This window comes from Rhinatrema bivittatum, chromosome 3, assembly GCF_901001135.1.
Source record: "Rhinatrema bivittatum chromosome 3, aRhiBiv1.1, whole genome shotgun sequence".
NCBI lineage: Eukaryota > Metazoa > Chordata > Amphibia > Gymnophiona > Rhinatrematidae > Rhinatrema > Rhinatrema bivittatum.
This window is the reverse complement of record NC_042617.1, coordinates 161,914,212-161,929,621: the sequence shown is the minus strand read 5'-3', so window position 1 is coordinate 161,929,621 and position 15,410 is coordinate 161,914,212. Positions and strand designations below refer to the sequence as shown.

At 43.6% G+C, this 15,410-nt stretch overlaps 1 protein-coding gene across 5 annotated transcripts in view; it reads left to right on the top strand.

Moving 5' to 3' along the window:
• BIRC6 (baculoviral IAP repeat containing 6) overlaps positions 1 to 15,410 on the top strand; it is a 1,045,545-nt gene that overhangs the window by 656,782 nt on the left and 373,353 nt on the right. For all 5 annotated transcript variants that reach the window (XM_029593898.1, XM_029593899.1, XM_029593901.1 and 2 more), the window contains exon 59: positions 8,982 to 9,146. In XM_029593898.1, the coding sequence (XP_029449758.1) occupies positions 8,982 to 9,146 (165 nt within the window). The remainder of the gene's footprint in view (positions 1 to 8,981; positions 9,147 to 15,410) is intronic.

The following is a 15,410-nucleotide window of genomic DNA, read 5'->3' as shown; positions in this document are numbered from 1 at the left end:
CTTTCAAATCACCTACCTAGATCCTACCCAAGAAGTCAGGACAGGGCTCTCTTGCAGGAGGAGATTTCCTCTCATGTAGGCAAGGACATTAGAGCATTCCTCTGCTGCAGAGAGGCAGCGGTTTCTATTCAACATGCTTTCTCCTCACCAGAAAGGATGGGGTCCTCCAAGATCTCTACAAATTTCAATGCAGAGAGAAGTTTAAAATGGGCATGTTAGCCAGAATCCTGCCTCTGCTTCGGAAAGGAAACTGGCTCTCTTCTCTGAATCTAAAAGACACCCATACTCCTGTCATGATGCACTGGGATAACGGCATTACTTCAGATTTGTGGTGAGCTAGTATCATGTCTAGTACAGAGTGCTTCCCTTTGGCTATCATCAGCACTGAGAATTATCACCAAGTGCTTTTCAGTGGTGATGACACATCTAAGGTGTGGTAGCCATATTTCCCTTACCTTTAGTCCACCAGTCACTGAGGTAGCTATCCAATGGCTAGAATACCTCAGATTCATAATGAACTTTCAAAAGTCCTGTCTCAATTCCTCCTTGTGAATCAAGTTCAGGGAAGTCTATTTCGATTCCAATGAAGCTAAGGTATTTATCTCCTTAGGGAGGATATCTGACATATTTTCAGTACAGTTCATCTCTTAAGATGCAAGTGGTCTTGGCATGGTGTTTTCTCAGTGTTTTGCTATGTGGCTTGCATCAATCATGAGATTCAACATGAAGTAGTCCTAATGGATCTTATGTTATCCATGGAATCAACGATCTCAGAAATTGCAGCACCTTTTTTGGTAACTGCTGAACAAAATGAGTCCCCTCATTGCTGGCTCTCTGGGAGCAACCTGAAGGATGGCCTGCCACTCAGGTCATCTTATTAACTCTTATTAGTTCTGATCACAGATGTTTCTCCACAAGAGTAGAGCGCACACATTCAAGGCCTACAAATGCAAGGCCTATCATCCCCAAAAGAGAGTCACCTATTTATTAAATCTGCTGGAGCTGCAAGCTATAAAACTGTCCTTGTCAGCTTTCAGCATCTGTTATTCAGTAGTTCTTGTGTGCATGGACAACTAGATGGCCATGTTTTTCAGCATGCAAGAAAGGATGGGCTCTTACCCTCTGCATCTAGAAGCGCTCTGAATTTGGCAATGGACTATATTGCATGGAGCCTTTCGTTGTGCAACTCATCTACAGTGTGTAGAGAACATACCAGTAGACAAGCTGAGCAGAGTGCTAGGCCAACAAATGGTCCTGAAGCAAGCAAGTGGCTCATGGGATCTTCCAATTGTGTGCGCTCTGGAAAGATCTGTTCACTATCAAGTCCAACAGGAATGTTTAAATTTTTGCTCAAGAATATCCTTTCAGTTAAGGTTGATTGAAAATATGTTTTCATTACAGTAGTTGGGGACAGGATTCCTATATGCCTATCTCACCAATATTATTATTGAAAACTCTTGCCAAGTGGAGGGAGGATCAGGGTATGCTAAGGTCCAGCCAGGGCTAGGCAAGAATGGCTCACTCTGCTCTTACAGCTCTGTCCAAGAACAGATTCATCTGCTTCTTTTACCGTCTCCCTGGACCAGGGAATCCTCCACACAAATATTGCCACACTGGCATTTACCCACATGGATGTGGAAAGAACAGTAATTCCTTCTCTTGGCTCCTCAGAGGAGGTAGCTCATGTACTCCTACAGTCCAGGAGATAATCTACCAGGACCTTTTAAGCCCATAATTGGAAAGGGATTTCCAGTTGGTGTGCCAATGTTAATCTTTGCCCTTTCTGATGTTCACTTCAAAATCTTGTTGACTATTACTTTATCTGCCTAAATCAAGTCTTAAGACTAATTCTATAAGAATTCATCTTACTGTTTTCACAGCTTATCACATTCTGGATCAGGGAGAGACTGTCTTCTCTGCCCTTGGTTAAATACTTTATGTAAAGCCCCTTCCTCCCATGAAGACACTCATCATATCATGGGACTTCAGTGTGGTTTTAGTTCACCTTCTGCCACCAACATTCAAGCCCATTCAGTTCTATAACCTGTATCTGACTGTGAAAGTAGACATCTTGTTGGCAGCCTTCCCTGTGAGAAGTGTAAGTGAGCTCCAGGCATTTGTAACTTACCCACTGTACACAATTTTTCCTACTCATCTGAAGATAGTTTGTTTCTCTTGAACCTGTCTACTTTTATGTTTTTCCCAAGGCCTCACAAATACTGTCTGAAACAGTACTGCACACTTTGAACTGGGTAAGGGCTTTAATATTTTACCTAAACAGAGCCAAAGATGTCAGAAAATCTTCACAGCTCTGTCTTACAATCTCAGTATTCTCCAGGGATAAGCAGGAAGAACGCAGCCACACATACATATGATGACATCATATGGTGCTGACATGGAATGTGCTCTGAGTTCAGAAATGCCTAGAATTCTTTCTGGGCATGTTCCCATGAAGCATTGTCATGTGAGTCTGTTCAGCCATTTTTTTCCACAAAAGAACATTTTTGCTCTCTCTGGTTGACTGTTGCTGTGTTTTTCATGTTTTTGTGAGCTTTTTTCATTTTTTTTTCTTAGTGTTTGTTTTATTTTTTTCTTGGTTTTGAGTCTCCTAAAAAAAAAATAGTTTTAGAATTAGTATGTTCTTGCTCTTCTCATTCTGTTATGTTGGTGGAGGGGTGAGGGGGGAAAAGCTTCAGGTCAGGTCAGAAGCCTTTCAAACTTGGTTCTAAATGTAGATACAAGATGTTCAGCCCGAATATCCATTGTCTCTACCTGTGCTATCTGGAGTCAATACATGATATGACTAACTGCTGCATGTGGAAGAATGTCATATAGAGAGCCTCATTTGAAATATCAAATGTCTTCCCTTTCAGACAAAAAGAGAGCAAGTTTGGACAGACCAGCACTTAAAAAGAAAAGGTCAATTTCTAAATGTATAGCTGTGGCTTGATTTCCTCCTACACCAAACATTAGAGGGATAGAAAGTGGTGTCCTGTGCCATTAATGTCAAAACGTCAGAGCACCAAATCCCTGTTGGTGCTGAAGAAAAAGGTGCTGTCCGCTTCCATTGCCGGCAGGTCAGAGTGCCATCCATGTCATCCACCTTGGGGCAAGGCAAATAGTTTTGATGACGACACAACTCTGACACACAGAATCTTTTTCTATGTCTATTCCACCAGTATTAGTACCAGATATCTCCACTGACTACATCAAAATGTCACCCTTTTATACTAAAATTGTGGTTGGCATTTATTCATAATGAATTAAAAAGGATCCCATCTCTCCCTCTTCCATCACTAATGATGGAGCCCATTCTGGAAAAGTTTGGGTGAGCTACATTCTCAATCTGTTCCTCCTTATTAAAAACTAAAAAAAAAAAAAAAAAACCCCAACAAAAAAAGAAAAAGATCATAGTTAAGTATCATCAAAAGATAAACCATCTTCAAAAGAGTCTCCATTATTAATCTGTAATTCAGATGAAATTTCAATATCATCTTTTGAAACGTATTCCATCAATCTTTTGAAGATTTGGTAGAATTATCATCTGATCTATCACTGGAGCCAGTTAGGAGTATTAATCTGCCAAATGACATATCCTTCCTAGCATTCATTCAGAAGATGGCAGATGCCATACTGTTAAACTTGGAGGAAGAGAAACTATCAAAGGAGGATTTCCTGGAGTGCGAAAATATATTCAAGCACCTAAGCAAGCCATGGCTATTCCTGCACTTAAGGTACTTCAAGACCTTCAATTAAAAGTTTGACAAGCTTCTCTTACCATGCTGCCAGTGGACAAGAAGATAAATTTAAGATACAAAATTCAGTCATGTCCAAGACATAGGAATGTTCAGCTTCCTCATGACTCCATGGTGGTAGAAGCAACGGTAAAGAAATCAGAGACTTTCCAGTATACCACTTGGAAAGAATGTGAAATTGTTGGATACTGCAGGTAAGATGATGATCCAGTAATCATCAGGAACTCTGTCGGCAGACATTCAAGATACATTTATGCCAAATCTTGATCAGACAGAAGAATATACATAATATATTTAATTAAATTGGTCCATTCCCTGGGCACCATCCTCCCTCACCTGGAAGTTGGGGTTTGGCTGTCAACCCTAGATCTGAAGGATGCTTACATGCATATAGCAGAGAATCACTGGAGGTACCTCAGTTTCATATTTCAAGGAGATCATTATTGGTACTGTATATTGCCGTTTGGCCTATTAGCAGCTCCAAGAGTATTCACCAAATGCCTAACAGTGGTAACTGCACATGTTAGGAAAAACAGTGTATTCATCTTTCCATATCTAGACAATTGGCTAATATTGAGCAAATCCTCAAATGAAGTAAAACAAGCTACAGACTACAGTCTTGACACCCTTCTCTTATTGGGATTCATACTAAACTTTCAGAAGTCTCAATCCAACATGTCAATTGGAATTCATAGGAACTTCCTGGAAAGCTTTTCTTCCCCACAAAGGATGAATCTAATTTGCATAATTCACATTGTCCAACTGGCCATCAGTAACAGCTAGGACCTTCATGAAAATGATAGACCATATAACAGCCACTGTTGATGTCATTCCTTTGCGATTCTCAACATAAAGCAAGCTCAGTGGTATTTGAGTCTTTGTTGGACTCAGCAAATTTAGCCAATGTCTTACAGAATAAATATCTCCAAACCACTTTTGTTTCCTGTATTGGTGGACCCAACCTTCATATTTTCTTTATGGTTAATATTTTCATCCTTAACACATTTAACAAATACTTCAGATTCCTCCACTCAAGGATAGGGCACCCATCTGAATACAATTTGCTTACAGGGGACTTAGTCTATCCAAGAGAAAAATTATCACACAAATTGTCTGAAATTAAGAGCCATATTGAAAACTCCTTCTATCTTTGAATCATGGAAAAAAGGATCAGTAGTGTAGCTCCAGATACAATCAAGTAGCAATGTGTTAAACAAACAAGGAGGTATGAGAATTGTAATCCTTTGCCAAGAGGCATGCAAGATATGGAACTGGACAATTGCGAAGAAAGTTCATCTAAATGCTATGACGGTAACTTTCAAACTGACACACGTGCACAAGTGTGCTCATATTTCCCGGTGCGCACACATGGACACGCCGATTTTATCTCGACACATGCATGTGCGTGTGAATCCTGTCTCGTGCACAGAAGGGGGGAGAATTTTAGTAGGTACGGGTGGCGACGCAACAAGCCTATTTCCCAGTTTGCCCCAGAAAAGAAGCGGTCTTCGTAAACCCCCTACCTAATTTGCTTCCCTTTTACCCTACTAGCCCCGAACCCCTCCCTAAAACCCCGCTGACTACCCTTTTTTTTTTTTTTTTAATTTTACTACTTACATGCTGTCCACAGCAGAAACAAGTTCCGCAGTTGTGGGATCCTGGCGTGCGCTAGTGCGCATAACTGACTTCATGGTTGCAGTCCCGGCCCACCCATGCCCCACCCCGCCCCTTTTTTGCCTAACCTTTTTTATCCTTGTAGTGCGAGATACGCGCGTGGCTGCAGGCCTCTTAAAATCCGCGCAGCGCGCATGAGTCCCAGTAACACACACATCTCCCAGCTTTGGTGCGCGTAGGGCTTTTAAAATTCACCTTTAAATATCTCCTAAGAAAACTTAATGTCTTGGCAGACTTCTTGAATTGTCTCCCACAGCCTCACAAGTGGTCCTTCACCCCAGCAAGATGCACTACCTCTTCCAGCTTTGGAGAACACCACAAGTGGACCTCTTCGCAATTCAATCAAACCATAAGCTTCCACTATGTTGCTTGAAAATACCAGGTACAGATTCTCTTTCTAGCATTGGACACCTTTGCCATTTCATGGAGCAGAAAATCCCTGTATGCATTTCCATCTCCTCTATTCAAATCAAAAACCATCTTCAAGATAAAAAAAAAAAAAATGGCAAGGGTAAGATGATCCTTATTGCACGTTTTGGTAACATCTGATTTGGTTTCTGTAGTTACAAAGACTAGCTGTTGCTCCGCTATTTTATCTTCCAATATTTCCAATGCTGTTATCACAGACCAACAGGTCACTACTTCGCCCCAGCTTTTCATCTAGAGCACTGACTGCATGGATATTGAAAACAAAATAGTGAAATTAATGCCCATTCCTGCAGAGATAAGAGAAGTAATTTTAGTGGCAAGAAGGCCTTCTACTAGGTGCTCATAAGTTTAAATGGAAAAGATTCTCCACTTGGTGTTTCATTTCAAAAAGATCATCAATTCAGCTTCAATTTTCCTGCAGAGTCTTCTCAATCTCTCTGAATCTGGATTGAAATCTAATGCTGGTAGATTTCATTTTAGTGCAGTTGCATATCATCATCACTTAGGTCATCCACTTCCTCACCATTCCATGATAGTTACATTCATCAAAACTCTGTATCATCTTCACCTTTTAAAGTCCCACCTATTCAATGGGACCTCAGCATAGTTTTCTCTAATTTTAATAAATTCACTTTTTGAACTGCTGATAACTGTAGATCTCAAATTACTAATCTTGGAAAGTGTTATTTCTAATAGCAGTAACTTCAGCATGCAGAATGAGCAACTTCAAACTTTAATAGTCAGAGGCTTATATGCAGATTTTTAAAAATATTGTATTGAGATCTTACCCTACGTAAGTTGTTTCTCAGTTTCACTTGAATCCAGTCTAGTGTGCTTCCAATTTTTTTTCCGAATTCTCATTCCAACAAAGCTCTTCACACCTTGAACGACAGAAGAGCTTTGTTTTATTTAGAAAGATCCAGGCCTTTCAAATAATCTCCCCAATTGTTTTCTCTTTCAATCCATCTATTTGAGGCTTACCAGTGAAAAAGCAAGCTGTAAATAGCTCTGACTGTATTTCATATTGCAACCCCAAGAATGGCATTCAGCGCTCTACCAAAATTAAAGGCCATCAAGTTTGAGCAACATCAATTTCAATATCTCATCTTTGTTTGGCTACTTGGTCCTCGATACACAATTTTACAAAGCACTTCTGTTAGAAGAACTCACAATCCTAATAGTTTGGCTAAACAGTTCTAAAAAAACCCCTTTTCAACTAGTAGCTTCAACTCTTTCTCTGTGTTATTGGATTCAAAGTCTCCAACAAAATTCAGATATTTTATTGCAGCCCTCAGCATGAGTCCCCATTTATGTGGCTGCATTCGTCCTGCTTGTCCACAGAGAAAGCAAAGTTGCATGCCTGTAACAGGTGTACTCCATGGATAGGAGGACAAACCAGCCACACAATCCCACCCATCTCGCCATGGAGTTGATGCTGAGCTAGTGGAGGGATTGAGGAGACTTGCACAGCAGCAGCGGCTGTGTGGGAACAACTGGCATACTCTGAAAGATGTCTAGGTCTTTCTGAGCTTTGAAACGTTTTGATGACATCACCCCATTTGTGGCTGATGTGTTGTACTATCTATAGGGAAACACCAGTTACAGACACTGTAAGCACCTTTGCTTTACTGGATCTCAAATTATTTCATTTTCTTATGACAAAGCAGGCTTATGTTTAGAGGGTGATGTCAAGGCCCATAACATTAGAGCCATGGCAGTCTCAGTGGTTCACCTGGAGTCAGCCTCTGAAGACATTTACATTTGCAGAGCAGCTACGTGGAACACTGTGCATACCTTTGCTTTCCAAGCTGCCTAGATTTAGGCTCCTGGAGAGACAGCAACTTTGGCCAGTGAGTAATGTGAAATCTGTTAAAAGTTAAAAAAAATAAAAAAAAAATTGGTTTATGATAACTCATTCCTGTAAACAGCAGTTTAGTGGGTTGGGGAGAACAGAATACTAGGGGACTGCAAGGCGTCCTGCAGCTTGGGAATCCACACAACTGTAACTGACTTTCCTGCTTGTCCATGAAGAAAATTAAGTTGCTTACCTGTTATTGGTATTCTTCATGAACAGCAGGACAAGCCAGTCACACATACCCTCCCACCTCCTCTTGGAGTTTTCAGAATTTCTTTCCATTGTTTATTAGCTATTATATATGGCTTGAAGAGATCTTGCTTAATCACTGGGCATGTGCAGCACCACATATGCACAGTATGGCACAAGTTTTACTTCAGAGCTTTATACTTTGGTCCTCGGTGACCTCAGATGATATCACCTATAGGTGTGACTAACTTTTCCTGCTGTATATGGAAAACACTAGTTACAGGAAAACAACTTAATTTCATTTCATTTGTCACTACTGAATGAAAATACATTTTTCATTAATATGTGGGAAAATCCTAACTCTGTGCTGAATGGTTAAAGTATGACTGACACCTCAGGCAATGTTATTTAACTGGAATGATTTAATTTTTTTAGCAATATTTTCCTTCACTAATAATAATTAGTGCAGGGATTGGAGATTCTGATCTTGCATGTGACAAGCAGAATTGGATTTTTGGATATCTACAATGAATATTTGAGACATTTCTATGCATTGTTTTAGCTACTTATTTTGGATATTTTAAAACCAGGCCTGTTTGTACCAATCAGACTAGAGTTGGCCATCCTTCTGTTAGTGATTCATTGGGATAAATAGTACACTTCTGTATAAGAAAACAAATTACAGAAATCAGATTAATAGAAAAATCTCTCTCTCTAAAGACCTAGAATTTAAGCCATATCCATTATCAGAATGTTGTATGAAAAAGTATATGTAGTCGCTATACTATCAACTTACTACTAAAGTTTATTCATCAGCAGCATACTAATGAAAAGATTTTAAATAATAAAATGACTAGTGTGCTAGATTTGGAAATGAAGGAGAAGAATGTCCTTTGCATCCTGAGTTGGAGAACATTTGGTTGCATATATACATGTGGAAAGGAAGTGAAATAACCCTATATATCTATGTCCAGGAAACTTCAGTTTCAAAGTATTTGCAGAAGCATCAGGGAATAATGAAGAGGGAAAAGATTTCTAACATTTACTGTTTTGACTTTGTGTATTCCTTCCTTTGCTAGGTTTGAAATCTCAGTCAAAAAGAGCTGTCTCATCAGCACCCCCTCGCCCTCCATCTAGACGAGGAAGAGTGATGGCAGACAAAGCAGGCAGCTCTTCAGGAGCAGAGTCTTCTAGCAAGACAATTAGTGTCCCAGTTTTTCACCTGTACCATAAACTTCTACAAGGTAACTCTTGTTAGCTTATTCAAATTTTTCTTTCCTATGGTATGCATCTCTCTACAGTTCATTGTATTTCATTTCTGTAAGCTTTTTGCTGGCATGCGATCTAAACTTGTGTACCACCAGATCTCTTAGAGACTCTGGCTTCATAGTCCATGTTGTATCCACTAATTTAAAATTCAACTGAAGAAATTGTTATTGCCCATGACATTGTGTAATGACTTTACAGTACTGGGCTCTAATCCCTCTCTTTTGATTAAATAGTTTCTAGCATATTTGAGGGAGGACTTAAATGTGCAGAGTCTGTAAGTTCAGTGATACGGAGTCTTGATAATCTGCCATGTAGTGACATCTTTGCATGACAGCCAGCAATGCTTTGTATAATCTTTTTACAGTAGGAGTTCCAGATATGCTGAAGTGGTAGTAAGGTTTCTTTTAAATAGGAATTTAGATTAGGTAATTGGTAGTGTGGCATTTGTACAAAGAGGTGGAGTAAATGCTGCTTTCAAACTTTACATAATCCCTTTGATGGTTGATATGAGGAAAACCATCCTGGATTTCCACAAATGAAAAAGAAGCAACCCTTTTAATTTCTATCCATGTTTACAAACTTGTCTGAATACAATATATAAAGAGAAAATGGTACTTTGCAAAACAATTTTAAGCACCCTATCCAAAAAACAACTTACTGTATATATATATATATATATCTTTCAGTTTTAAAGGAGGAAATGAGACTTCAGATGTTCTCCCAGGACAAGCAGGATGGTAGTCCTCACAACGGAGCCCTGTCACGGAATACGTTTGTCAAAGTTTCTAGAATTTTGACTGGCACACTGAGCATGCCCAACGTGCCATAATCCCTGTGGCCACAGGGGTCTCCCTTCAGTCCCTTTTTTTTTCTATGCTGCAGTTTGCCTCGTGGGTTAGGAGCTCTCTGAGATTTCTCTCACCTTTTTTCTTCATGGAAAAACTTGAAGTTTACTTCTTTAAAAGTTCCCTAACAGGGGTCTCCCATTGCGCTTCTTTCCCTTTGACGCTCAGTGAGTACTTTTCCCGTGTCTCCAGTCGGTTCCTGCCGCCTTTCCTTTCGGTTCCCACAGGTCACTGACCGTTTCACGCCCTTTTTTTGGCATGGCGACCGGGTTCAGAAAGTGCCCAGTGTGTGCGAACAGTGTCTATCACTGTCTGTGTTTTGTGCGTGGGCCCATCGCACGATGTCCACCGGTGTCCCGACTGCGCCCAAATGACTCCAAAAGGCAGACGTGCCCGTCTTGACAAGATGGAGACTCTCTTTAAATTAAAGTTAACTCCGTCGACTTCTGCCCAGTCATCACCGGCGAGTAAACGTCCTTCCATCGACAAGCCTCGCCGGGAGCAGCAGGGAGACTGACCGTCCGTCACCGATGCCATCCAGGACATCGGTAGCGACATCCTCGGTGCCGGGGAAAGACCGGACCAAGCACCGAGGGAAGCATCACCACCAGCACAGACGCAATTCCACGCCAGGTGCCGGCACAGACTTTGAAGTGGCATCAATGGTCATTGAGCCGTCTTCGAAGAGGGCCCAGGGAGAAGAACCCCCATCCTCCTTTGCACCCGAGATCCCGAGGCATTCCCCACCGACATCAGTGCCGGGTACTGCTCCTCCACAAATTCCTGTGGAAAGGCCAGTAATGCCTATCCTTCCTCCCCCTGTAGCTGCCCTATCCACACCAACTTTCAGGGAGGAACTGGACATCCTTGTCCGCCAGGCAGTCCTTGATGCCTTCCGAAACCTGCAACCGCCATCGACGCCGGCCCCCATACTGGCACTGACCCCAGAACCATTGATGTTTGTACCGTTGCTGGACCGACTCAATACCCTCATTGGTGCTTTCCCGACTCAGTCCGTTCCATCGGCACTGAATCAGCCATTGAGACCTCCACAGTTCCTGATACCTGTTCTGGGCTCCTCGGAGGAAGACGCCAAAACTTCTAGTCTGACTCCAACTCCAGGTCCATCGATGCTGGAACTGCTTCCAGGTCTATCGGTGCTCTCGGGACCTAAACGTCTTCAGTTCCCCTGTATGCCATCGATTCCATTGAAGCCTCCATCGATGCCGGTCAACCCTCTATCAAAGCCATCGAGGCCTCCATTGATGCCTATGCACCCTGGAATGTTGGACATTCTCCCTCCTTCAGGAACTCCCTATGACCCATGGGAGGATATGGGCACAGATACCTCTACATCAGAGGACTTGCTCTCAGAGCCTTTTCCTCCAGAGGAAAGACGGCAGTCTCCTCCCAAAGACTTTTCCTTCGCTAATTTCATTAAGGAAATGTCTGAAACCATCCCCTTCAACCTAGTGACTGAAGAGGACACCTGTCACAAGACCTTGGAGGTTCTACAGTTTGTTGATGCCCCCAAGGAAATTATGGCCATCCCAGTGCATCTCCTATACCGCCTATGGGAGCATCCTGGCACTGTTCTGCCAGTCAACAGGAAAACAGATGCAACATACTTTGTACAACATGCCCCAGGTTTTCAGAAACCACAACTGCCTCATCAATCTGTTGTGGTGGAATCCGCACAGAAGAAGGCTAAGCAATTACATCCACATTCCTCAGCTCCCCCTGGTAAAGACCAGAGGTTCCTGGATGAACTGGGTCGAAAAATCTTCCAAGGCTCCCTATTGGTATCCCTACCAACTATATATGACCCAGTACCAAAACCCTATGGAACGAAGTCCAAAATTTCGCGGGCTCCTTACCTCAACAGCAGCAAGAAAGCTTGACTGCTATCATCCAGAAGGGAAGCATGAGGTAAGAGCAGCATATGACTCCTTCGAGACTGCTTCCCGGTTATCAGCAACAGGAATCAGTGCTAGAAGATGGGCTTGGCTGAAAGCTTCTGATTTAAGACCTGAGCTCCAAGATAAGCTCGCTGATCTGTCGTGCACTGGAGATAATATCTTCGGAGATAAAATACAGGACGCAGTGGCTCAGTTGAAGGATCACCATGAGACCCTACGTCAATTGTCTACAGTCACTATGGATGCTCCCTCCTCATCCCGCAAAAGCATGAAATGGGACCCCAGAAGACCATTCTACCGCTCACGCAAATACTATCCTCCTGCATCTCGAGCGAGACCAGCAAGAGCCCCTCAGAGGGGACATGCACGCCAGCCCAAAGCACCCAGAGCACAACCAGCTTCCAAATTTTGATGCGTTTCCAGAGAACGGCGGCCACTCCTCAATGAACCCAAACCCAGAAATACCAGTAGGAGGCCGATTGCACCACTTCCAACACAATTGGCGCCTCATAACAACAGATCAATGGGTATTATCCATCATAGGGGGTACTGTTTAAACCTCCTCACAGTACCCCCGGACTCTCCACCCAATCCACTGTGGGCCCGAAAAGGCCACACATTGCTTCTAGAGTCAGAACTGTCCACCCTTCTGCGAACCAGGGCCATAGAAGCCGTCCCCCTGACACAGAGGAGCAGAGGGTTCTACTCATGTTATTTTCTGATTCTAAAAAAATTGGGTGGTCTCTGCCCCATCCTAGACCTCCGCAATCTCAACAAATTCCTTCAAAAAGAAAAATTCAGGATGGTGTCTCTCAGCACCATGGTTCCCCTACTACAGCAAGGAGATTGGCTCTGTTCTCTGGACCTTCAGGATGCATACACACATCGCCATATTTCTACATCACCGCAAATACCTGCGCTTCATAGTGGGTCACACATTTTCAATACTGAGTTCTGCCATTCGGTCTAGCCTCAGCGCCTCGAGTATTTACAAAATGCCTAGCACTGGCTGCCGCACATTTTGCAGAAACACCGTACATGTGTTTCCTTACCTGGACGACTGGCTAAAAAAAGAGTCGATCCAAGCAAGGAGCTCTCAACTCTCTAAAGCTCACTATGAATCTTCTACACTCACTAGGATTTCTGATAAATTACCAAAAATCCCACTTGAATCCATCTCACTTCCTTACCTTCATCGGAGCAGATTTGGATACCACAGTCGCAAAGGCCTTCCTGCCCAACGACCACGCAGACATACTCTCCAAACTGGCTACATCTCTGCGCACATACAAAACAGCCTCAGCTCATCAATTCCTCAAGTTGCTGGGCCACATGGCTTCCACGGTCCACATCACTCCTATGGCCAGGCTAGCCATGAGAATAACTTAATGAACTTTGAAATCTCAGTGGCTCCAAGCCACTCAATCTCTTTCATCCCTGATCCATGTAATCGACCAGCTGTGTCTGTCACTTCTCTGGTGGACAAACAGAGCCAACTTTGTGACAGGTCTACACTTCCAGCAACCAGTTCCTCAAGTGACCTTAACTACGGACGCATCCAACTTGGATTGTGGAGCTCATGTGAACAACCTTCAAACTTGAGGTACTTGGACACAACTCGAAGCAAAGTTTCAGATCAACTTCCTAGAGCTTCGAGCCATACGTTATGCTCTATATGCGTTCAAGGACTGCCTTTCACACAAGACTGTTCTCATACAGACAACACGGTTGCAATGTGGTACTTAAACAGGGAGGAACAGGCTCTTATCTGCTCTGCCAAGAAGTTGTGCAGATCTGGGCCCGGGCCCTTGCACACTCCATGCATCTCTGGGCCACTTACCTGGCAGGCATACAGAACATAGTAGCAGATCGCCTCACTCAATGCTTCCATCCTCACGAGTGGTCTCTGGATCCCTGTGTAGCGAGCAAAATCTTCCAACGCTGGGGTTAACCAACCATCGACCTCTTTGCATCTGAACGGAATCACAAAGTGGACAGATTCTGCTCCCTGCACAGGCAACAAAACACGTTAGCCATGGATGCCTTCACTCGCCCCTGGAACACAGGCCTTCTATACGCATATCCTCTGATACCACTAATAGCCAAAACTCTCATGAAGCTACAACAGGACAGGGGATCAATGATACTCATAGCCCCATACTGGCCTCAACCAAGTATGTTTTCCCATGCTTCTCGACCTCTACATCTGAGAACCCTTTCGCCTGGGCACAGTGCCCAATCTCATAACTCAAAACCATAGCATATTACGCCACCTGAACCTTCAGACCCTATACCTTACAGCCTGGATGTTGAAAGCCTGATCCTATGGCCGCTCAATCTTTCAACTAGGGTTTCTCAAGTGTTGTAGCTTCACGAAAGCCTTCCACACGGAAATCTTATCTTTCTAAGTGGAATAGATTTACCATGTGGTGCACGCAAAACGGTATTGACACAGTTTCCTGCCCCACGCCATCTCTGTTAGACTATCTCTGGCACCTGTCAGTCTCTGGCCTCCAGACTTCCTGAGCACATCCACCTGCTGTGATTTTCAGGCTGCCTCATTTTTACCAACAGTACACCAGTTGTTGTGCCTGTTGCACAAGTTGTACGCTGTTGGTCCATACAAATATGAGTCAGCCTGTAGCTTGCTAATCACCCTTATGTGAGGACTACCATCTGCTTGCCCTGGGAGAAAGCAGAGTTGCTTACCTGTAACAAGTGTTCTCCCAGGACAGCAGGATGTAGTCCTCACGAAACCCACCTGCCACCCTGCGGAGTTGGGTCCAAAACCGTTTAATGTATTATTTTATTTTTCACTCGCACCTTTTGCTATAAATGAGACTGAAGGGAGACCCCTGTGGCCACAGGGATTATGGCATGCTGGGCATGCTCAGTGTGCCAGTCAAAGTTCTAGAACAGGGGTCGGGAACCTTTTTGGCTGAGAGCCATGAACGCCACATATTTTACAATGTAATTCCGTGAGAGCCATACTAACTACAATCCCCCACCCTCCTAACCCCCCCCCCCCCAAGACCTACCAAATTAATTTACTACAACCCCCTACTCTCCTGATGCCCCCCAAGACCTCCAAAATTAATTTACTACAACCCCCCACCCTCCTGACCCCACCCCCCCCAAGACCTGCCAAAAGTCCCTGGTGGTCCAGTAGGGGTCCAGGAGCGATCTCCTGGACTTGGGCTGTCGGCTGCCAGTAGTCAAAATGGCGCCGACGGCCCTTTGCCCTCACTATGTCACTGGGGTCGACCAATGGCGGCGGTAGCCCCTGTGACATAATAAGGGCAAAGGGCCGTCGATGCCATTTTGATTACTGGCAGCCGACGGCCCTTTGCGCTTACTATGTCACAGGGGCTACCGCCGCCATTGGTCGACCCCAGTGACATAGTGAGGGCAAAGGGCCATCGGCGCCATTTTGACTACTGGTAGCCGACAGCCCAAGTCCAGGAGATCGCTCCCA